Below are 25,293 nucleotides of genomic sequence, written 5' to 3' on the forward strand. Positions count from 1 at the left end.
GCACTTAAAGGATTCCAGTAATCTAGAAGCCAGGGGAGGATCTGGTCGTGGTTTTAATGTTTTTTAAAAATGTGTGCGTCTGTGTGTGTGTTTTTTAAGATTAACGTGCATCATTCTGCGTGAAATAAGCGTGTAATGCGATTTCTTAAAAAGTCAAGGATTTTTTTTAACTAAGGGCAACACAAGGAAAGTGTTATGAGACATTTTCTCGTTTGTACATGCAGAGTAATTTACAGTAGATAAATAATCCAACTTTTCAGGGCTTCTTGAAGGTAGCATCTATTGGTAGTTTGAATATGGTTTCCAATTTACAGTCAAGAAACTTGCGAGCGTTCATAAAGGCATCACAAGCCAAGAAAATATGCCGACTTTCCGGGGGTCTCTGAAGGCACCGCAAGCCAAGCGTTAAGATCATAATTTGTTCATTGTTGCTCATTTCAATCAGGAAAAACAACATCCTAACTTTACAATGTTGCCCAAGGCAGCACAAGGATATTAAGACGTTCTTTGATTTTGTAGTTTCTGAACGCAGCACGTATTCCCGTTAACTAGTTTAATTTCGATTACATTGCTTTAAATTGCTATAAATGAGAAGTGCTTTCTAATTAAATGGACACATTAAAAGGATTTGGATGATATGTTGTACGTATTAAGCATATTAGTTGTATTTATGCTCTATATGAAAATGGGAACCATTTCAAAAATCCAACATGAGCACAAAAAGTAGCACATTTGCCTAAAACGCACACGTGTTAATTGGATTTAATATTTTTGATCATATTGTTTTGTGGTGCTCAAAAATAGCTCCTTCCTAACCCGGGGGCGGTAGCGTTACTTATTTTTTCTAGTACAAAGTCTTTTCATGTCTTCATTAGTTTTAGTTTATATGTCGTCTGACGCGCAGTGTTTCTCAAGCAAATCGTTTCTTCACAGTCTGCGCCTCAAATAGTGTGCGCCTGTTGTACACTTCCAGCACAAAGCAAATTTAAACTTTAGTTTTCTTGCGCCACCTGGTGTTCAAACTACTCCAATACAACTTCGAAACACATTGCGGTCCAATTTTAGTTTTTAAAACAGACGTCATGGTGGTGAATGACGGCTGCTTTCAGCGTGTACTTGAAAAAAATATCAAAACTTAATTTCTACCCCCATTTCATTTGAGACATCACGACGCTAATTTTTTTTCCTGTAGAGGATAATGGCTACATTGTTACATTAATGCATTACGAAGTTTGAATACATTTAGATCTTCCATCCTGTCTACCCTTCAAATATTTTAATCTGTTATTTTATTTACATATCTGTGAGCGAGTTCTTCTGGAATATTGTACCGTTATGTTAAAAATCTAACTAATTGACCAAAATGCATCGTGTCCTTCATTCACTTCAGATAATCTGAATAAACGCATCTGATGCACAGACATATTCATCACAGTTAAGATTTATTTCATTCAACATTTCACATTACAAATATTGAAAAATTATGCATACTGTTATATAAATAGTTGGCCGCAAACAATTAAATAACAGATTTTTCTTTTTCGTTTCACTAGCACTTCTACAGACCAACTCCTAGAAATATGGACATATCCGTATTACATAACTTAATCATTAGAAAGGAAAATACAAAAATAGGAACTTATAAAGTGAAATGACAATAAAAATTAAGGTGATATCTGAAGTAAAAAAAAATGCTATTAATAAATACAACAAACCTTCCCATACACAGTTGAAAACTATTGAAATCTTGCCATTAAGTAACATTAACAGACATATATTTAAATATTTATTTTCCTTCAGAAAATGTGAACCATATATTGTGGAGCACAATATAGCAATTAGTAAAAACTAGACACTTTAACATATTAAAAGCTTCACCTCAAAAATATAACAAAAATCTGATCAAAATTAGAAAAATCAATTATACATTCCAATTAAAAATATACCAATAAACAGCTAAATACATTGTTGACCTAGTAATTACAATGCAATCAATCACAGTAGCTTAAACAAAACAAAAAAAAAAAGCAAATGAGCACAAAACCCCTTTTTAATGTTTTAAAAATAACTTCAATTATTTATATTAGTACAAATAGTTGGATTTAATTTCTTTTCTTTTTTTTTTACAAACACCAGCATGAAAAGGATTACATTAAACAGTAGAAAATGACTGTGAAAAAACATATTAACATCTTCTTTAATTAAATGTCTTCAATAATTAAAAATGGCATTTGAAAGAATTACATTGCAAAGAGTCTTTTGTCTGGAAAAAGGTTCAAAAGAAGTATTGCACATAACAACTTGAAAGTTAACTTGCAACATTTTTTAAATTGTTTTATTTTTTCTAACCACATTCAAGTCTTTAAGTTCCCCTTCCTTTGCGTAGGTCAAGTCTTTTTCTCATCCGCACTTTTATTTTATTTTTTTCCCCCTCCAACAGTGTTCTAGAAGGATGCTCGAGTTGAAAAAGTTCACGCTCGCCTTACTCGTTTTTGTGTTAACACGCATCCCGCTGAGGTCTGCCAATATGTGAGGGGCGGGCGGGCGGAGGGTGGAAAGGACAGAAGGGCTTGTGATAGAGGGGTTGAGGTCGGGGTTCTCCTTAACAACGTCATAATCTAGAAACATTTGGTGCACACCACAACAGTTAAATTTCAGAGCTAATTCACCTCATTTCTGCGCTTCTTTTCGTCTTTTTTTTGTCGTCATGCATGCTAAGGATTACGATAGGTGCTAGTTGGCAAGTTCAAGAATATAAATACTATATTTATGTATGCATGTGTATGTGTATATATATGTATACACGCACACATACATATATAGTTTATTTCTTCAAATATCAAAATATCTAAACACCAAACATCCATTCTTGTAATACGAGAATCAGCATTAAGCGTCCAAAGTGAATGTTTTTTTTGCATTCTCCCCCCGATAGCGTATTCCCTCATATAGTGGCCATGAAATGTCTACAAATGGGGAGGCCTTCATTTTACGAAGAAGCAACTCATAGGCTTTGGCCATTTTCTCCACTGCACTTTGGAGTTTAGGTTCTATTTACTTTGGATTGAGGAAGGCATCTATTATGGAGGAGGCCTTACTTTACTGATTTAAGAGTGTTTCCACACTTTTTTTAGTCATCTGCCAAACTGGTTGCATGGCTCAGTAGGTGCTGCTGTTTTGGTGAGCAACTGAGTTCAAAGGGATCAGCAGAGGAGCGGCCACTATCTGAGGAAATAGGGTTGAGTGCGGAGAGGAAAGGTCGTCTTTAACATCGAGTTTTACGATCACAACTTTTTTTTTTTTTTCTCCATTTTTTTCCCCCCTCAATGATTTCTCGCCATGCTATTCTATTAGAATGAGTCATCACCGAGCGGAAACATCAAGTGTAGGAAAAGCTAAGACCAAGAGAGCGGATACACTTTGGTCTCGTCCTCGGCAGATGTGACGTCGCACTTAAGAGTTGGAAAGAGTCCTCAGCACTGAAATGTATAAAAAGCAGAATTGAAAATAATATATATCTTGAAATCGCTCTGCTCTTCTGTTTTTTTTTCTCTACTTCTTTAAAATCAACATTTCCATATATGCAGATCTCTCAGTAACAAAAGTACAAAAGCTACCTTTCACAATGTGAAAAAATTGAGGTATTGCAAAAAGGAGGTTCCCCATATTTGTGAAAAATGTGCCTAAAATGACTGTCGGAAATGAAAAGAAAACAAATATTTAGAAAAGTAGTGCATAATAAATGCTTATATGTGCATGACAAAATAATTTAGCTAGAAAACACCGTTCCAAAAAATCAGCAGGCCGTGTATAAAATAATTTTCTCGTCGTCTCATTTTGAACAGCAAATTCTTCACAAAGTGTTTGAAAATATCCCAGGTGCAAAAAGCCATATGAGGATCCTCGCTCGTGAGCAAAATCAAGTTTTCTCTGCACTCCTCCACGACTAAATTGGGAGGATTTTGTCTTTTTGACTTCCACTGTGTGAATGTGCACTTTTGTTTGTTTTTTTTGGGGTGGGGTTGGGGGTGGGGGCGTGGAGAGGTGGGAGTCTATTTAAGGTCGCCATTTCCAACCCATGGGGGTTTACTGCCCTGCTAACTTTTGTTTTTGTTAAGGCCAATCTTTGGTTCTCGGGAATCCTTCGGGTGGGGGGGGGGGGGCGCTTGACGGTGGACACAAGTGACAGATTTGGGGGGGAAAAAAAAAAAAAAGAAAAAAAAAAATCGAAAGAGGAAATGAGCTACAATACAACCTACTAATGCACAGCCATCTTTGGTTCCCCAACCTGCTGGACTTAAGGGCGGGCCTCCTCAAGTGTGTGTACTGTAGTAGACTATCTTCAGTTATGTTTCAAACAACAGATGCTGAATAGGATTTAGGATTTGAACTGCTTGTTTGACGCTTAGGTGTAGAACAGAGCAGTTTTTTGCCTTTTTTTTTTGTTGTTTCTTTCAGTTGTGACCAATGCGGTCGGGTTCGGGATCTAAAAGCGAGGAGGAGGAGGAGGGAAGGGAGGGCCGTAGCCTCCCATTGCCATACATTCCCGTAATGCACACTGCGCACAACCACGTAGGTTTTCCGTTATAAAAATAAAAAGGTGACGAAGCTAGCGAGTACAAAAAGTGTGCGAGTAACATCGTAGCTCCGCCCAGAAAAACATGAGAACACGGGCAGGCGTTTGTGACTTGCTCTTTTTTCTTTTTTCACTGCATCCGGCACATTAGCAGCTGAGTTTGAGGTATTAGTTTTTGCATGTCAAGATGGAGATCGAAATTATTATGCGTCGAGATCTTTTTTTTTTTCTGAGAGAGAGAAAGAGAGTGTGTTTGGCTTTCAGGGCTTCTTTATCCTGTGCCGCTAGCTAATAAAACAGCTTTGGTTATAAACTAAGGGTATACTGGTATATTCTAAAACGTGAAATAAGTGCACTCTTCTTCAGCAACACCATTTTTTTTTTTCAATTCACATTTACTCTGGAGCTCCGCATTGGTGTCTTGGAGAAAACTAAAACGAGCTCTGCTACAAAATGTCAAATCAAAGAGTATTCATTTGGGGGCCCTCATATTAAAACAAAATCCAAAATAAATGAAAAAAAAGCATGCCAATTGAATAGCAGAGTACCATAGCACACTAAATTTCCTATATATAGGGGTTTTTTTTTGGGGGGGTAACAATCATTTAAAAAAATAAACCAAAACATGTTACACTTGTTTTTCCTTGCTGCACATATTTAGATACAAATTCTGTTTTCTCTCGTGAAAATATAAATATTAACTAAAAAAAGAAAAAAGAAAAAAAGGTTGAGCGAAAAGGAACCAGCAACAGAAAAGTGCAATTATTCGTTAAATGATTTTGCAACTCCTGCACTACCTTGCCATCCTGCTCCCCCAGTGTGCCGCCGGACTTATACCACCCGCCCACCTGATCGCCGGCCGCCGCTCAGTTCCAACGGAACGAAATGTGACGCGGCCGGTCGCCGCCCTCCTTCACCAGCGGCTTGTGGAACTCGCGGCCGGCGCGCGAGTGGATGGCCGCCCAGCAGTACTCGCAATAGTACTGCAGGCAGGTGACGTTGGCGCAGAAGAACGGAGCAAACTTGCCGCCGCAGCGAGTCCCCTGGCACTCGTCGCACAGCTGGTCATCCAGCACGTATGGCTTCACTTCCACCTGTGAGCGGAGGAGCGAATCGCATTAAAAGCGTTTTGGATGCTCGAAATACAGTCTTAGCATGTTGGTCAAACATCAGTATTAAGTGAGACCATCGGCTGTGACGCTGAAAATGATCCAATTTCACTTAAATGGTTCCTACATTTTTCTATAATTAATATCAGTGCTTATCAAAGTATGGTACACGTGACACTACTCACAGTATAGCATTTAAGTTGAATATATTGCCCGCAACCCTTGTGAGGATAAGCGGCTCGGAAAATGGATGGAGGTATGCATTTACATTGAGCAGCACGGTCGGTCAGTTGTAAAGCGTTGGCCTCACAGTTTTGAGCTCCAGGGTTCAATCCCGGCCCTGCCTGTGTGGAGTTTGCATATTTCTCCCCCTGCCTGTGTAGGTTTGTTAAATGTGTATTTAAGTCCAGATTTTTTTTTCTTCCTCTAACTGTAGTGTTAAGGTTTACATTTTGGATAATATTACAGCGCAACATACAATAAAGTCTCTGTCTGAATTTTCATGAACACTCAGGCCCACAATATTTCAATGTTGCTCATGATGCTGGTACTTGGGTGAGCTACATAACTTTTAAGGTGATGTTAAAAAAAAAAAAAAAAGAAAAAAAACCTTCCACTAGATGGCAGCAGGTACAATTAACGTGCAGCCATTCATACAACTGAAAAATGTCATTTAAGTTACCGTTGCGTAATTAAATGTGACGGAGGGCGTGGTACAGACACCAACCATCAAAAAAGATGTTGATCCTGATTTTCTACTTCCAATATAAAAATCAGTAAAGGCCCAAACGTCAGATTTCTCAAAAAGATTATTGTGAGTGATTATCCTGGGGTACAGTTATGTCCTAAGAGTGCTTCTTCCCTTTCCGATCTGTTCATAAAACAATTAGGGCCCAAAAAAATTTGACTATTGTTCAATATTTACGATAGCGGAACCTCATGTGTTGTCAATTATTTTTGTATTTATCTGCAATCAGCACGCCAAGAAGCAACATGCTGTCGCTCAGGGTGTCAAATTCGGGACGACAACATACGCACATCCGGTTTGTGGGAGGAGACTGCCGATTGTTTGTGGAGATATGCTTTATTGTGTGGTGTGCTGAGTTGCTCATCTCGAGTACACGACACATCGAAAACCCTGGCGTGGATTCTTTCTTTAAAGACCTGTTAAGATATTGAAAATTGTTACGTGTACTAGACTTCAGATGTTCTTTATAAAGCAAACCAAGGCTTATTCAACAGCAGCTCTGCTGATTACAGTCGAGAACTACATTTTGCCTCATTTCAAGAAGAATGAATTGATTATTGGGACCATGTTAGTTTCCATAATGGGATTTAATGTTTCAGGCATTTTAACTTGCTGACCCTATTTCTCAGTTGTCCCCTTATTCCAGCCTGGTTGTCCAACAACAACAAAAAAAGTATCTCGATAATTGTTTGGTTTTTTCGATTAACAAAAAAAAAATGTTTTTCATTGTACAACTACTTACAACAGCAAGATCACATGCTATGTTATGTTTCAACAAGTTGTCGTAAAAGCTTATTAAGTAAGACTCGAGATTGGTGCACAACAAATTCAGAAAAAATGTGCGACGAGGTCACATTTCTTTCCACAAACCCGTTTATCGATTTCTCCATGCTGCAGCTGCACAAAGCGAGCACTGATAGCAGCAATGTAGCTCTGCTGATTAGAGAAGGCGACCCGCCCAGCTCCTTTCGGGTACTTCAGTTCGGGATCCGTGTCGATGCCGGCGTAGCAGACGCCGCCATAAAGACGGTCCATGATCATGGCCAGCTCCACTGCGAATGAGACGCACACAGAAAAAGGAAAAATATATGTCAGCCAATTATGGGTACTTTCAGAAAGCTTTATAATTCTAAATGACATCCAGTACACATTGCCAGTATACACAAACACACTAAGTTGATGAGGACTGCAGAGCCGAGCGCTTTAAGCCATCAACACAGATGGATTAGAAGGTCAGCAGGGTTTTCGTGTGGGAACAGAACAGCTCCTTTCTTTAGAAAAATGGATAAATATGCAAATGGGTGTTTGTTCCTGCATACGGGAGCATCAGAACAAATTAGAATGGAAAATTTTGTTAGTTTCATTCAAAAAGTCAAGCTTGTACTTTTAATACCCCACACACACACACGAAATACATAAATATTTTTTATATTTTGAAAATATACCTTACAGGAAATAAAAATACCCAAATTCAACATTATGAAATTGGAATAGAACATAAGAAACCATCAACATTGTTTTTTAATATTTCACAATTGAATTGAACTCAGATTGGAGAACAACATGATATTTTTAAGAAGTTTATATTGCGGATTTAAAGATTAACTGTACATTTTAAGAATAAATTAAAGTTTGAATTTGGAAAATTAAATTAAAGCTTTTATTAAGGATCCGCAAAAACCCCTTTCATAGACATGTCAACACTGCACACGGCCTTATGACGGTGGTTTCCAGAAATACAGCATAGGGAACTTGAAAAAAAAAAGAAAAAAAAAAAGGGCACACTCACATCGAGGATTAAAATACGAAATCCTACAAGTTAATATTCAAAAGGTCGCCACAGCAAGCACAGGGGAAGTGTGAGGGTGAAAGCTGATGATTTCAGCAACTCCGGCACGCTGAATGTACGTGTTGCACCCCGACACAAGCGGATCGCGTGTCTGAACACCAACCAGCGCTCGTTTGCTTACAGCTGACATTTCAAAGACTGGCAGCGAAGCAATTAAGCAAATGTCGGAACACATGAGCAGGGATAAAGCGCTGAGATCGTGCTGATCAAAACGGAGTTAAACATGAACAGCACGACAAAAACTCGTTCGTGCTAAGATGGGCAATGCAGGGCAGATTGCGCACACATCTGCACTTTATCCACGCCTTATGTTTCCATTATGACAGCATATAAAGTGGTGCTCACTTAAAATCCTGGATATATTTGCTCCTTTGATTCCTTAGCATTCACACTGGGATTTCAAGATGGTATCTGTCGACATAAGTCCAATTTAGGTCTTTTTTAAAGGCCACTCAGATCAAATTTAATACCTTACATTAAGTAAATGTGGTCTCAATACAAACGGCTAGGAGTTCCTTAAGCAGGATTTACAGTGGTGGCTTGAGTTATGGGTTTAGTTTGTTCCATAACCACATTCATATAGAAAATCACTCCTATCTGATGTCATGTTTCCCCAATAAAATTAATGGAAATGCCATTAAATTGTTTTAGCCCCCTAGCGCCACCCCCAAAATGACGGTTTTCATGAAAAACATAGAACTCGGTAATGTTGTATTTTGGAAAAGCTTACAATAATGCTAGAATGAAGAGAATGAAAAAGAAATGGTTATTTTTTTGTCACACTTTTGGAGAGTTAAATTGTATGGTACGGCCACCTACCTGGGCCATCTGGTAAAAAACCGACAGATTGTTTGTACAGTATAGAAGTCTCAGCTCCAAACAGAGGATAAAAATATATAACTACTGTTATACTGAATGTCTAAATGTGTTGCTGCCCTGTTTTTGTTCAAATATCCGCTCCTTAAAGGGTTATTTCGCATTATATGGTGGTATTAAGGTGGTGGACAAAAGGTGTGATTGTTTTAAATACATAATTTTTCTAGCTTTATGTTTAGTTTGACAGTAAACCTTAGCTGAGATTGGCACTAACAGCTTGAAGCCTCATATTTTAAGGAATTGTTCACGATCTCCCAAGTGTTGGTAATTGTCAAGTGAGTCTCATTCACTATCTTGTATCTCAAGTTTGCGATCAAAAGTCAAAGCAAAAAAAAAACAAAAAAAAGAAATGGCAGATTGATACGGTATCTCTTATCTTATACATATCTATCGAGTCACTAAGTGCCTGTATTTGTGCCTGTATTGCAGGTACACACAACCATTCACTTACATTGCACCAGAGAATTTAAAACCTTCGATGAACCTAACATGCATGTTTTTGCAATGTGATGAAGACTTGCAGAGAAAGGCCGAACCTCAGAACTGTGAGAATAAAGTGCTAACCACTAGATAACCAAGCAGCCAAAACACGTTAAAAAAAAAATTGAAGTTTTGTTTGCATTTGAGACCAAGACATATCAATCAATGGTGGTTTCAAGGATTCACTGTTATTTTTTTAAGAGATGATTTTGTAACCTTCACATCTGTAGAGTGCTTTCTTTCGTCAGAACCAGTTAATGGTTTATGAACAATCTCCATGTGCCCGAAGGTACGGGTGCGTTCACAAGGTAAACGTGCATCACAACAAGCCATCTGATGTGACTCTCTGCTCTAACATGAAAATCACGAGAATACGTAAACAAGAAAAATGTTTTCTGGTAGGAAGGAGTGACTGATAAGTGGGAAAAAAAAGCAGAAAATCTGTAAAAAAGAAAGAAAATGGGAAAAGCTGGCATTTGTTGATATCTTTAATAATTATCTATACCATCTAGCACGCTACACTTAACCATCAAATAGCAGAGTAATACCCATCACAGAAAAGACTTTTAAACATTATCCTCATTTGCACGGCGCAAGGATCATGTGCCGCTATGAAAATGCTCACTGCAAACAGACTTATACAAAGAAGTATCTATTCATACAACAGCCCAATCTGTTTACATGACACATGTAGTTATGTCACCATTATGAGTTGGTGGCTAGAGCATCAATAAAACCTCCAGTTATCTGACAATGCGTGGCACACTTGCTGCATTGCTGGATACAAAAGAGGTGGCAACTACAGAGATATTTTTTCACTTATTGACTCTTACTCGACTAAATATTTGGAGGATGACTTTTGTGTCATTTTATTCTATAGTAGCAGTACTTGTTCTGGAGTGTAGTTTTTGGCTACCCACCTATTCTCATATTATGCATGGCTTTTACATCACATACAAAAAGCCAAGAGTGCATTTGGAAGAAAGAGCACCAAGACCAAGAGGTCTCAGAAAGGTTGCTTTTTGGTCCGCACAAGAGTTTGTTCACTGAACATCACCAAGCAGGGGGGAGAAAAAAAAAAAAATGATTGTGACTCCAAGATATTCATTTTGGAAAATCACATTTTAAGAATGCAAAGACACCCGGTTTTAACATCACAACAAAAGTTCAAGGGGACAATCATATTGTGGAAAATTGTGGGTATGATTAAAGTTAGCCAGTCGTGGCTTCACACAAATGCAGCCTGAAAGCCAGGAGTGAAAATCTCCTTCTGCAGGCGGTCTCAGAGTCTCCAATAGCCCCGAAGAAAGCCGCTAATTAAAAAAACAGACATGGATCGGAAAAGTAGCTAAATATAAAGACGAAGTCACAAGTTGTTATAACGACAACGTCACAAGTTGGCAACACAGAGCCTTTGCTGCACCATGGTCGTCAAGGTAACAAAAGCCAGACTCAGCGCCCAAAACTGAGCAATTTGAACCAGTGTGTGATTGGGGGTGGGGGGGTCGGGGTGTTAAAAGTGTAATAGGTCTCCTTTAAATCTAAAATATTTTGTGATTTACATGTGTTCACATTTTGAGGTGAACTGCCCCCGAACCGCACCACAGTTGATTTGGCAATAATTTGCATAATACTGTTCAGAATACTTATTTCGATAAGGACGACAATCCCACCTGCACGTAGTGGGCGAGGGACACCTCCAACAAAAATTGTTTTCCTGGGGTCCAAAGGCTGAGATCCATCCATCACAAAATCACTGTCGTTCAAGTTCCACGGGCGGATCTGGACCTGTCACACACAATACCAAACAAGTCACATTAGCTTTGATACCCTTCGAAACAAGATGAGCTATGACGGACATTTGCATTGAGTGCTCACTGACCGGCTTGTCTTTGATGGTGGGGCTGGACACGCACAGGTACAGCTTGCCGTCCTCCTCGATGCAGGCGTCGATCAGAGCCTGCACGGAGCTCTCGTCCTGGAAGAGCAGGAAGGCGTAGCCTGCACAAAGTAATATCACGTTGAGACGTGCCAGTCTAGGTTGAGTACCCGATGATAGCTGTTAATTGCAACATACCTTTTGGAGGGAAATAAGATTTACTTTCGGCTTTGTGAGGCCAGTCGACAAACAGGTGTCCAAAACGCCGGAAACTGGCAGTTATCTCATCTAGATCAAAACAAGACAAATGAACATGGATTTTCTATTTCTTTCTTTTTTTTTTTTGTACATTTGAATTATTCATAGAGGAGAAATGTTTTTTTAATAATTGGAAAGGGAAAAAAGTTATTATTCTATAAAAAAAAACAGAAAAATGTTAATTTCTAGAAGTAAAAATTATTTTGGGAATCAAGAACACAAAAAATGTTTAATAACAAAAGTCAAAATTAAAATTGTGTGATAATTATTAATTTATACCCCAACAATTATTAAATGACAAATAAAGTAGCAATGAAAAGAAAATACTTGCAATAATTTTACAAGAAAACAAAGTCAGACCATTATGTTCTAGAAAAATATATTTTACATATTTTGTATTGTATGTACAGAACATTATATCATTTACAAAGACAAAAAAAGTAAATAGATTTGTCAAAAAGTGGTAATGTTTAAGGAGTAAAGTCAAAAAGAAAAATGACAGGTGGTGCAATTTCTGCAAAAAAATAAAAAGTCAAAATATCTACCTGAGAAAGTTGTAATATTACAGGAGTATTTGAAAAAAATCTTTATTAATTTTATTGTTTTATATATTGATTTTAAAGTTTTTTTTTAATTTAAAAACATGGAGAATGTATTTTAAAGTCCAACGCACTTAACCAATAAACCCAACAAGATTTCTAACAAGTACATGTGGTTCTTCCTGCATAACAAACATTTTTCATTACTCTTTGTAAAATCATGACTTATCCCTTCACAGAAATGCTTAGATGACCCAGAAATCCAGTATGTCGGATGAAAGTGTACCTTCATCTATATCTGGGGGCAATCCTCCCACAAAGACCTTGCGTGAGTAGCGCTCTACGCGTTCGCCATTCTGGTGAGGAAAGCAGTGTGGAGAACCCAGGCCTGCCAGACCCTGATCGCCACGCTCGTCATCTGGGAAGCCATCCTCCATGGGAAAGAGGGAGGAATGGCCTGGAAGAAGAGGAGAGAAAGAAAGATTTATTTCCCGAGGCGAGAGATCAGCAAGAATGCTTTTAATCTGACATTTTGTGGAATTGTGTCTTTAATATCAACAGGACCATCTGCCAGTGATCCCAGTCCATCACAGGGGCAACATTCCAGACCCAAGGATAAAAAGCCACAAATAAAATATCTTTTAAATTTCCCATGCTATCATTTTTTTTTTCATAATCTTTGTTTTCAGTTTTGTTAGTACTGCAAGATGATTTTGGTTGAAAAAACCCAAGATGGCCTTTTTCAACCTATTCTAGGTGGTCTTTTACACCTGTTGAAGTTGATATGGGTGGATTTTTCATTATTGTTTGATACATAGATAAGATATACTGCAATTGGATCACTGTTATTCTCGATTTAAATATGCAAAACAGCATCAATCCGATTTGTCTTTGGCAAATCTTGTGGCAGTGAAGCGATCATGGTACCATTCTGTTTGGCTCCTTCGATCTGAAATCTGAAAATAGGGGCAGGTTTCGCTGTTCAATCCACAGTTCCAAAATAATCAATTTTTATGGTAACAATAGGTCCCTTACGGCAGTGGTTGCTTGGGCCCTAATTATAAATGTAGTTAACTATCTATCCATCGATTATCTGAGCTGCTTATCCTGGCGAGGGTCGCGGGAGTGATGGAACCTATCCCAGCTATCATCAGGCAGGAGGCGGTGTACACCTTGAACTGGTTGCCTGCCAATCACAGGGCCCTTGGAGACAGACAACAGTCGCATTCCCAACATCACCTGGGGGCAATTCAGAGCCTCCAATCAATCCATGTTTTTGGGAAGTGGGAGGAAACCGGAGTGCCAGGAGAAAACCCACGCAGGCACGGGGAGAACATGCAAACTCCACACAGGCGGGGCCGGGATTTGGACCTCGGTCCTCAGAACTATGAGGCAAATGCTTTAACCAGTTGCATCACATAGTTAACTATTGTTGTAAAATATAACATGGCTTTACCTTATAAACTATTAATATAGACTCGCTTGCTTAAAACCCAGAAATACCGTGTTGCCGTTCAGCCGAGTTGAGTGGGTGGGTACCAACCACGAAGTGTGCAGGTACTTATATCAATGACAACAACAACAAAAAAATCCCGCACAATGATGGCAATTTTGAATTTACCATTTTGCAAGCCTTAGGCTATTTATTACTTTTTACATTCAACTGTCAAAACGCATACATGTCAAGCTTAAACCATGCCATAGACTCATTTTAACATATGTTATACATGGAGAAAGAGAAAAGCACTTAGTTCAATGGCACGAATGTTGGTGATTACAAGTTGACAACTGCTTGTCCTTTTTCGCTGTCCACGTGGACGCGACTATATACTGTCTTGACCTTTCACTGTTACAAGCGGGCATTTGGTGAATTCTCTGAGGGCTGATGTGATGGTTTAGGGCTGCTAGTTAGCCTTAGTCAATGCCTTTTTAGATGGGTGTGGATTTATAATATTTAAGGATAGACTTGCATATTTAGCAAGTGACCTTTAGTAAAATATTTCCACATTCATCCATTTGAGGCACCATTGTTAATTTGCTTAGCGAACCAACCACCCTTTGATTTCAGTGAAGTGTCTGTCCATGTAGGTAATGCCAAAATATGCTACTGCTGATTAATTGACTTTGAGCTACAATCGCATAGTGGGAAAATTGAGTGTTGATCAGATTCATCAACCATGAATAAGAAATACCTTATAATAATGGAATAAAATAAAAACAGTGGTATCGTTCAAACCTCGCAGCACCCTCTTCTCTCATACTGTGCTGACATTAAATCTTTTTAAACACAGTAAACATAGCCCAACACAAAATACGTACAACTAAAAAGTCTGCGATATAGCAGGACCACAACAGGTGAACTGCAATCTTGCGGGGATTACAGTGAGATCAGAAAGAGAAGAAAACACAAAAACACGTTTTTCTGCATACTTGTTCATCCATGCTGGTGAAAACAGCCAACCATGCACAAGCAACATACACAAGTTGCCTGAGAGTGTACATAGCTTGACAGAGGATTGCGTGTGAGCACGTGGTGTGTTGGAGGGGTTAAGACCTCCCTTCCCTATGCCTGGTCCAATACAACCTGCCTTGAGCTGCTTTATAAAGATTTATGCCAGGGAGTTAGCTCAGCCTCAGCTTAAAGTATGCACTGCACTGTGGCGTGTGTTTGTGTGTGTCCAACCATGTGCCTGCGCTCCAGTGTGTTTCTGGGCCTCATTAAATTACACCTAAATACAAAAAAAAAAAATCTGAAATATTCTCAACATGCGTGTGTATAAAACGTGTTAAGCAGTCAAACATATGCTTGCAAGCATAAGCTTGCAACTATGTACAAACTTTGACACTAGTACATTCATGCAGATGGCGGTTCACTGAAAACTGATATGAGCTTTCAACCAAAAGTCACTAAAAAGTGAACAAAACAGAAATGGCGTTGCGTCACAGTAATAGTGAGATGGACAGCGTGGACTTTATGCGGATACATCTGTGATTAAGTTGTTACCTCGTCTCCTGCTATAACTCCTGGCTGCATGTGAAGTCAAAGAAGAGGGTGATTATAGAGGATGCACAGTACATTGTAGTAATAAGCATGCCGGGTGGTTGTGACAATGGAAGGGCTGTTGCCCACCATTTGTACTCACTCATTCATTCATTAACTATGGAACTAAAGCAGCATGTCAGCGGTTTGTTTGTGACGCTTGACGCGTACAAACATTGGACATTTCAAATAATTATGTGACTATTAAATATGTATACACTAACTGCTTTGATTAAGTATCCGTAGTTTCGTCACATTCAGATGCACAATCCAACTCATAACAAAATTACATTCGACCTGTTTTGGGGCAGCACAGCAAGCTGCACAGTGGAACAGAGGTTAGCAGGTCTGCCCTACAGTTAAGAGGTCCTGCATTCAAATCTCTGCAGTGTTACATGTTATTCTTGTGCTTCTGTGTGTGTATTTTTTGCCCTTGTACATTCCAAGAAAATTCTTCTTGCATTAATTGAAGATTCTAAATTGCTCATAGGTGTGTACATCAATGTGAACAATTCTTTGTGACCGGAGACTGATGACCAGTCCGGGGCGTACACTGAGAATTATGACATTGAACCTATGCTCGCAAAGTGGAATGTCCAAAGCGGAAACTAACAGGTTAGTTGTTTAAATTTTAAAGCAAATATTACCATAAGAAACAATGTTGAGTGAATTCATTCTTTTCAAGCTCATAAAACCTTTACTACTCCATGGGCTATGTGATAAGTAACATTTCAACAAACCTAAATCACATAAAAGTGTGTCAATAACTAAAATAAATAAAACTACTCACCCTGTGTAGACACTTGACAAAGTGCAATAATGTCACTTGATGGTATTTTATCTTACTGGAATTTTTAACGTGTCTTAAAGGTCTACTTGAAAAGCATTTAGATACTCACACGGTTAAAGTCTCACTAGATTTATCGACTGAGGAAAGTTTAGTCAAGGTTAAACGAAATAGCAACAAAAATATGAATAATTGACACCCCTGATTTTATTTTATAATTGCCTATATTAATAATACTGTAGCTTGAACAGTACATGTAACACAAACTATGATCTAACACTTAATGAACAAATTCACCCTTAAGAATAAATGGCCCCTGCTAAACTAAGGTCCTCAACGACAACCAAGTACACTTTATTTGCATCGCACCAAATTACACACTTTATATACTGAGCAACCCCAAGAACGACATTCCTTATATGCAAGTGCTTAGCAACGGTGGCAAATGAAAACTCTGTCCAAGGAAGAAACTTTCGAAAAAAATAAAGACACGGTGGGGCGACTACCTGCCTTGGCTGGTTGTGTCGAAATAGAGAGAGGGTAGAGGGACAAAGGGTAGTTAGAGAAAACAGGATCAAGGGGTTAAACGATCTCGGAAGGGACATGAGAACAATGGGCACAACAACAGGCATAACAACGATAACAGTCCCATGATGACAGCAATAACATGAAAAAAAAATCTCAAATTTGTGGAGACGTATCAATTCAACAATACTTCCTTGGTACCAATAACTAATTCCATATTAGACATGGCTTTGACACCATCTGTTAGCATCTTTGAGTACTACATAAAAAAAGCAAAAAAACATTTTTTTAAGGAAATAGCTGAGGATAGGTTTTCAAGCACATTTTTGCTAAAACTCTGTGTACATTGGTATTAAAATGGTTGGACACATTTTGTCATGGAATTGAATGAGAAAGTATGTATAAACCTTCAACAAACCCCACTGAAAGATGTTTTAATTATCAAAGTGCTTGATATACCCTTGCATCTAGAAACTCGAGGGGCACGACAATAGTGCTTATCAGACACAGTTTGAAACCACAATCTCATCCTCTAAAACTGTTCTGTACGTATGAGATGCAGCAGACGCTGCAGAGATTGCAGCACGAAGCCATCTAAACCGAGGAGAAGAGGCGAGAGGATGAAGAGGCCGAAATACTCACGAGCACTAATCTCCCAACTCCCACAGTGAACTTTCCAACCCAGATGGACATTAACTCTGGGGGAAGGTCAAAGTTGGGGGGAGGGACGGAGAGAACGAGAGACAGACAGACAGAGAAAGAAAGAAAGAGCGATTGAGAGAGGGAGAGAGAGCCAACGAAGGAAAGATTGAAACGAATCAGAGTTCTATAAAAAGATGAGCGTGCAAGAGAGGAAAAATAGATTTCGAAAGATGCAGAAGCAAAAAAGCTGTGAGGGGGGAAATGAGAGCAATGGGAGGGATGTGCGCAGCCTGCATGGACTGCCTATCCGCTGGCACCATCTGTCTCAAGGCTCCATGACTGCTCCTGACCATGTGATCCACCCATGTGACCAGAGGATCGCAAACAAACTCCTGGCCTTTCTGGCTTACATCCTGACCCAGAGACCATAAAGCAAAAACACACATGATGTTTAAAGGACAGTGTGATGGTAAGTGAATATTAAATTGCTACGTGGAACATGTATTGGGTTTTGTTTTTAGATCTACTGAAAAAGGAAAACAGGTCTCATTTTGGGTTTCAAACAGAGTTTAAGTCACAAATGTTCTACCAGGGGCGATGTCAGTTTTTATATAGTTCTCAAAGGGGCATACTAAATTTAGAAAAATCACAAATCACAATTCCTAGATGTGGAGCTTGAAGGCAAGCGCCTGGTGGTCGTCCTGCACCTATGGGGCTTGGCCAGGCACAGCCCAAAAGGGTAATGTGGGTTCCCATTCCCATGGGTTCACAACCTCTGGGAGGGGCCACATTTGTTGGGTGCAGTGTGAGCTGGGTGATGGCCGAAAGGGGTGACCTTGGCAATCCAATCCTCGGCTACAGAAGCTGGCTCTAGGTATGTGGAATGTCACCTCCCTGGCAGGTAGGGAGACTGAGCTGGTGTGTGAGGTCAAGAAGTTCCGACTAGATATAGTCGGGGTCGTCTCCACACACACGGTTGGGCTCTGATACCAGTCTTCTTGAAACGGGTTGGATGGTTTTCCTCTCTGGAGTGGCCCATGGTGAGAGGCAGTGCCCAGGTGCGGGTATACTTATTGCCCCCCAATAGGTACCGACTGGGCAAACAGAATGCAGCTTTGGTGGTTGTTGACGCAAAAAACGGGCTTGGAAGGAGTTCGGTGGAGAACGACGTTCAGACGAAGAAATTGTGGTCCATCATTAGGTGTCTCAGGAGGGGAAAGCAGTAAACATCAACATTTTGTATAGCGGGGATGAGGCGCTGCTGACTGTGACTCAGGATGTTGCGAGTCAGTAGGGTGAATACTTCAAAGCCCTCCTCAATTTCACTAGAACACCCCTGCCCATATAGAAGGAGAGTCCGGGGTCTCTGAGGTGGGCTCTCCTATTGTTGGGGTTGAGGTCGCTGGTGTGGTTAAAAAGCTTCTCGGTGACAAGCCCCAAGCTGTGGATGAGATTCGCCCAGAGTTCCTAAAGGCTCTGTCATGAGCGGGACTGGATCACTGCCAGGAGGGGCGTGGCTTGCTCACCGCTCTGGGCAGTGCCAACTCTAGCACTCGTCACAGTTTTTGCGCATTCAGCATGTTAATTAACCATGTATTTATGGAGTTTACGTCACGGGCATTTGCCATTTAATTGAGATTGCATTGTGTTACCGTGTGCAGAAAGTACTTCTACAATAAAACCCACTGGACATTATGCCCGCATCGATGGTACGTGACAGGCTCTGGATGTTAATAGCGCTGTCCTGGTTTACATACCTCTGCAACATCGCATTGACATTGGGGACACTGATTCTGGATTGGCAGACTGGGGTGGTGGTCCCCCTTTTTAAGAAGGGGGACCAATGGGTGGGTTCCAACTACAGGGGGAATCACAAAACTCAGCCTCCGTGGTAAAGTCTATTCAAGGGTGCTGGAGAGAATGATCCAACGGGAAGTTGAATCTCAGCTTCAGGATGTGATTTTCACCCTGCCACAATTAACAGTGGACCAGCTCTTCAACATTGGCAGGGTCCTCGAGGGTGTGGCAATTCATCCAATCAGTCTGCACGTGTTTTGTGGACTTACAGAAGGGCATTCGACCGTGCCCCTCAAGGAGTCCTGTGGGGGGAGCTTTGGGGGTATGGGGTGCAGAACCCCATTGATATGGGTTGTTTGATCCCAGTACAACTGGTGTCAGAGTTTGAGCTGCATTGGCAGCAGTAAGTCACACTTTTTTCTGGTGCACATTGGACTCCTTTTACACCAATTCTGTTGATAAATTTTACGGACAAAATTTCTAGGCGCAGCACAGGCGAGGGTCCAGTTTGGTTGCCTCAATATTGCATTTCTGATTTTTGCAAATTATGTGTTTTTCTTGGCTTCATCAAGCCGTGATCTCCAACATTCACTAGAGCGGTTCGCAGCAGTCTGAAGTGATTGGGATGAGAATCAGCACCTCTAAATCTGAGACCATGGTCTTCAGATAGAAAAGGGCTGAGTGCCCTTGCTAGGTCGGTGAGATGCTTCTTCAAGTGGAGTACAACCAATCTTGGGGTCTTGCTCATCAGTAAGATAAGAATGGAACCGGAGATTAACAGGTGAATCGATCGGTGTATGTACTAACTAGTATGGACTTTGTATCGGTCCGTTGTGGTGAAAAGCGAGCTAAACCCAAAGGTGAGGCTCTTGATTGACCGGTTGATCTATGTTCCTACCCTCGCCTATGATCACGAGCTGTGGGTCATGACCGAAAGAACAAGATCCCAGATATGAGCGGCCGAAAAGAGTTTCTTCTGCGGGGTGCATCTCTAAGGCTCAGCCTTAGCGATAGGGTGAGAAGCTCAGTCATACAGAAGGGGCTCACAGTAGAGCCGGTCCTCATCCAGATTTGAGATGAGACAGATGAAGTTGCTCAGGCATCTCTTGAGGATGCCACCTGGAAGTCTTCCTAGTGAGGTGTTCCGGGCATGCCAAAACAGCAAGAGAGTCCAGGGATGTCCCAGGACACGTTGGAGAAACTACATATCTCAACTTGCTTGGAAACGCCTTGGGATCCTCCTTGGAAGAGCTAAAGGAAGTGGCTATGGAGAGGGAAGTCTCAAGTTACTGTCCCCGTGACCCGGCTTTGGATAAGTACAACAAAATGGATGGATGCAAATACTACGCATTTGTGGGTTCATTGGTTTTGCTTGGTTTATCTGAGCTGCTGATTTTAGAACTGCCGGCAGGCTGTAGGTTCCCCTCTTTTGCTGAAGTGATAAATATATGGATATCATTTAAATCTTGAATATAGGAACATCTCAATTTAAATGTCCAGAGGCTCATGTCAACTAAAAGCTGAGTTGGTCGAGATACGTACCATTGAGGGGCAGTGGGTTGTCCCCACCAGGATGGGGGAACCCCAGACGACCTGCATTGGGAGACAAACAATGATCATACTTAACAACATGGCCCCATTTAGCACTACCTAATATTTATTCTAATAGTTGGCCAAGTGTCTCAATATTTAACATTCAGACAGGTACTTAACATTAACTGGTGCTAAATAAGACCTCTGCCAAGGTTGATCTGACTCAATTGATTGAAAAATCATAACATGCCATGCAATAGTATTCTAGTCTGTCCCTATAAGCGACAGAAGAGGTATATAACCCCTATTCTTGTGCTTTTAACACTTTCCCATTCCCAGATTTTCCAGCACATGACAATGTTCTGTGGTTTATTTTGTTAATAGATGCCACTTGAATTACAATGGAATCTCCAAAAATCACAGTGCAAAAAAGTGTTATTTGAGCATCACCTAAAAACTTATAACTCAAAAGTTGGGAGTTCAAGCCATCATCATGCAAGATGTTAGAAAACTTGTGAGATAACAGGTTTGTGGCCATCTGAAAAATGTGCTGCCGAAATGTTTAAAAAAAAAAAGAAAAAAAGGCGTCAGGCTGACGTTTTTATTTATTCACTTATTTTTGGGGTGTGGTGGGGGGGGTACAACACCTTCACGATCGACCAAAACTGCGTCGCTAGAACCCCTGGTCTAGCGCATCTCATACACAAAGTAACTCCATGTGTTTGACATTTTTATTTTGTAAAAAAAATATTTAAAAACAAAGAAAATAAAAGACACCTGACTAAAAATACTAAAAATGTACATTGGAAGAAAGACTTTTTTTTTTAAGCATAATGCTCTAAACAAGCTTTTTTTTTTTTTTTTTTTTAAATCTGGATTTAATGACATTGACACATTCATTGCTGCCTTTACTTCTGTCGGCAACTTATTCCATGTATGTGCAGCAAAACAGAAAATGCTGCTTTATCATGTTCGCTATGGATTTTGTGGTCCGCCGAGTGACCCGAGTCCGCCAATTTCAGAGCCCAACCGGGTTTATCGTCCACTCGCATTTCTTTTGTTTATTCAGGACCAAAACCATTTAGTCATTTCTAGACCAATAGTAGGACTTTAGTGTCTATTCAGTAGCTGACTGGCAACTAGTACAGTTCTGAATAAGCTGCAGGTGTTTAATCCTCTTTTGGGAGAGTCCACTCTGAAGACCATTACAATAGTCAAGTCTATTAGAGATAAAAGCTTGGATGAGCTTCTCCTTGTCTGCTTGGAATATGGAACCCTTCACTGTAGATATGTTCTTCAGCTGGAAGAAGGCTTTTTTAGTGATTGGTTTGATATTACTGCAAAAAGTCAAATCAGAAAAAGGTGAGCCATTTTAGTTTTGCAGTAGTGACAGAGGTTAACTTATACTTCAGAGTTAATTTAAGGAGACTCAATTATAACAACACAATAAAACATTTTGTGATGCAACAATTTGATTCAAGAAGTAATTAAGTCAGTTTACATAATTTTCTATTGGAAACATTATTTGGAAATTAGAGCAACATGAAAGCCAACAGGCTTTATGAAACAAAAATGTGTTCATTTCGGAGGTTCCACAGTATTTCAGCCAAGAATGGAGGACATCTTTCCAGTAGAAGAGTACAAATCGTTCTGAAGTTGTCGACTTGAATATGTCTGTATTGTGAAGAGTTCATTTGGAGTGGTAAGCTTTGGCTGCAGCAGCTACGAGAACACACTGTGTTGCCTCCACATCAATCTCATTAGAGCCTACATCTGTGAGACACCAACCCATCTCTCACTCTCTCTCATCAACATCCATTTCCCAGTCACACTGTAGGCCTCCTGTCAGACATGTCCCACTTGCCAGCCCCATAAACACATTCAAATGCGCATGTTGAGATGCCAAACAAGCTTCAAAGTTACACAACCCCTGCTCTCTGCAGTAGTGGGGGATAATGAGATGAAAAAGCTGAAATAGTACAACCATTGTTGTACGGACAGCAAATGCCCTTTGATTGGTGCATTCCAACGCCTCTGTCACATGGAAGTCTGAAGGCCACTCCCCCATAGTGTGGTTAGAACGTCTGGCACTCAAAGAGATGCTACGGAATAAACAAGACCTAGATTCGCAATATAAGGATGGACCTCCCTTGGTGTAAATGGAAGCCACCAAAACCTTTTTTTTGGGGGGGGGAACCCTACAAACACAAGTGCTCATATTGGATTTTAATCTTTCATGAGAACTGCGCACGAAAAATACAGGGTCAAGAGGGTGGAGTGCGCTTGTAGGATGAACCCTTCTTGCGGCCTGCCGCTTTACATGTTCACTGTTGAAATGCATGCATGCACAAGTACACACATAAACGTACACATTTGCATGGATGCGTGTTGAGACAGAAGAACAGAGGGATCCTTTCTGTCAGTCAAGACAATGCTGGAAGCCATTCAAAGCCACGTCAACAGTCGACATTTTGTCTCTCCTGTGCAATGTGCTTTTATTCCTCAAACTTTGCTCAGAATTCTTGGTACAAATGACAAATGTGTGGGAATATAAGGTGTACATTTTTTTACATTTTGCAGGAGCATCACAGACTAAACAGGAGTCACTACTTTTCAAAAATGTATTGTAGTTTAAATTAGATTTTTGTAAGTCTTAAACTGGTCATTACAAACATTGTAAAATGCTGGATGCATTTGGAGAAAATGCAAAACTGAGCAAGTTTGGAGAACATGAGGCGGTGAGGCTGGATCTGACGTGATGCATCATGTGAAAGCAGCAGAGAAAGAAGCACTGTCGTGCAGAAAATGTGATGAGGATGCCTGAAGATAACTAACGCAGTAAAATGTGAGTAAATATGAGTAAATGTGATTCTGCTTTGTATTCCTAATGAAGCACAAAGAAAGTTTTGTACTTTAGTATGAAGCTGGTGAACCTCACCTTTGGTGAACTTAACATTTCCAAATGATAATTAAGAGATACAAATTTGTCAACTGTACAGAAAATCTAAGGAAAAAAAAAAAATATATATATATATACACACAGTGAAGAAAATGAGCATTTGAACACCCTACTATATTGCAAGTTCTCCCACTTAGAAAATCATGGAGGGGTCTGAAATTTTCATCGTAGGTGCATGTCCACTGTGAGAGAGATAATCTAAAATGAACAATCCAGAAATCACAATGTATGATTTTTTTTATCTCTCACAGTCGCTGTCTGAAATTCACCGTCTAAAACCAGTGTTAAGGCAGGGTTACTTCAGGTCAGAACCCAACCCAACCCAACACAGCGAATTGTAGCGAGTTGAATTTCAGACAGTGGATTGTAGCCAGTTGAATCTCAGGAGACTGAAAAAATTGCGTTTCAATTTTAAAGGTTGAATTTTTTTATGTGGTGAATTTGTTAACATTGAAAAGTTAAACTGAAATACAGGTATTGAAAATCTGAACACTTTGACATAATGTGAATTTTACGACACAAAATTTTCAGTGGCATTTTTAATTCAAATCCTGGTGGCACATATTTATTTCCATATCCAGTTCCTGCTGCAGCAAAAAAGCCCCACAATGTGATGCTGCCACCTCTATGCTTCCCAGGTGGCACAGTGTTCTTAGGTCGTCAAGCTTCCCCCTTTTTCCTCCAGATGTAACGTTGGTCATTATGATTAAACAGCTCCAAATTAGTTTAATCAGACCACAGGACATGTCTCCATAAGTTAAGATCTTTGCCTGGGTGTTGTTTTGCAAACTTTAATTTGACTTTTTATGCTTCTTTAGAAGTAATGGCTTCATTCTTGGTGAGTGGCCTTTCAGACTTGTTTCACTGTGGATGATAACACTTTCTTACCAGGTTCATCCACCATTTTCACAAGATCTTTATCTTTAATAGAGCTCGTGCACCTACGTCATAAAATCACGTGACTTTTGTTTACCTCGCCATATTGCCGGTCTAACAAAGCATTGTTCAATGCAAAGTCAGTTGGAGACGACACGAAAATACATTTTATAGCATGAAGCCCAGAGTTTTGTTCGATACTGTTAGACATTTAGAAGGTGAAAATAGGTGAAGGTACGTGAAAAAAATTAGATAAACTCGGCATATAGGACCCATATTTAATGCCCAAGTCGATGTTTTCACCGATAATAAATCGGACTGTTAACCCACTTCTGCTAGTCTTAGACAACTGGATCTACACATGTATCTGGTGAGTAAGTTGTCGAGATTTACACGGAAGAGTTTGAAAACGTAGAAAAGTTTGGATGCATACAAATATTTTGTTGCTGGATCTGTTCTCAATCAGGAATAAATCACAAATAGCGACGAGTTGACGGCTCGTGAACACGAAAGCGTTCGGCCACACGTTAGCCTTTGCCGGAATCCATCGATCTTTTCAGCTACTATTCAATACAAATACCAATATTTAAATAAATGACCCCTTGTTTTACACAAACTCGCATTCATTAACTATGATTGAAAAAAAAAAGAGGACAGTCGTCGTCTTCACGGATCATACACGGAAGCGATTGCGGCCACACTTAACCTCCGTAAACCTCTCCGACAGACAGTTTTTTTAATACGGATTGTTCTCAAATGAGCCAACCTGGCATTATAAATGCTTCTTGGTAATTTGCGATTGAGAAGAATAATTCCTACC

General features: G+C 39.9%; 1 protein-coding gene across 4 annotated transcripts in view; it reads right to left on the bottom strand.

The window, feature by feature from the left end:
• Nucleotides 1-1,425: 1,425 nt before the first annotated feature.
• The window catches only part of cpeb4b (cytoplasmic polyadenylation element binding protein 4b), a 45,169-nt gene continuing 21,301 nt past the window's right edge, over nt 1,426-25,293 (bottom strand). Inside the window, exons 4-11 of one of the 4 annotated variants that reach the window (XR_009792488.1) lie at nt 20,648-20,698; nt 12,601-12,771; nt 11,716-11,805; nt 11,521-11,639; nt 11,312-11,426; nt 7,304-7,485; nt 5,374-5,670; nt 1,426-3,479 (exon numbers count right to left, since the gene is read on the bottom strand). Coding sequence is in view for 3 of the 4 variants with exons in the window: in XM_061803454.1 (XP_061659438.1) it covers nt 5,443-5,670; nt 7,304-7,485; nt 11,312-11,426; nt 11,521-11,639; nt 11,716-11,805; nt 12,601-12,771; nt 20,648-20,698 (956 nt within the window). In the remaining variant the exon portion in view is untranslated. Of the gene's footprint in view, nt 5,671-7,303; nt 7,486-11,311; nt 11,427-11,520; nt 11,640-11,715; nt 11,806-12,600; nt 12,772-20,647; nt 20,699-25,293 lie in introns of all 4 variants that reach the window. The other 3 variants (XM_061803454.1, XM_061803453.1, XM_061803455.1) reach the window with 3 other exon arrangements.

Source organism: Syngnathoides biaculeatus, chromosome 18 (assembly GCF_019802595.1).
Source record: "Syngnathoides biaculeatus isolate LvHL_M chromosome 18, ASM1980259v1, whole genome shotgun sequence".
NCBI lineage: Eukaryota > Metazoa > Chordata > Actinopteri > Syngnathiformes > Syngnathidae > Syngnathoides > Syngnathoides biaculeatus.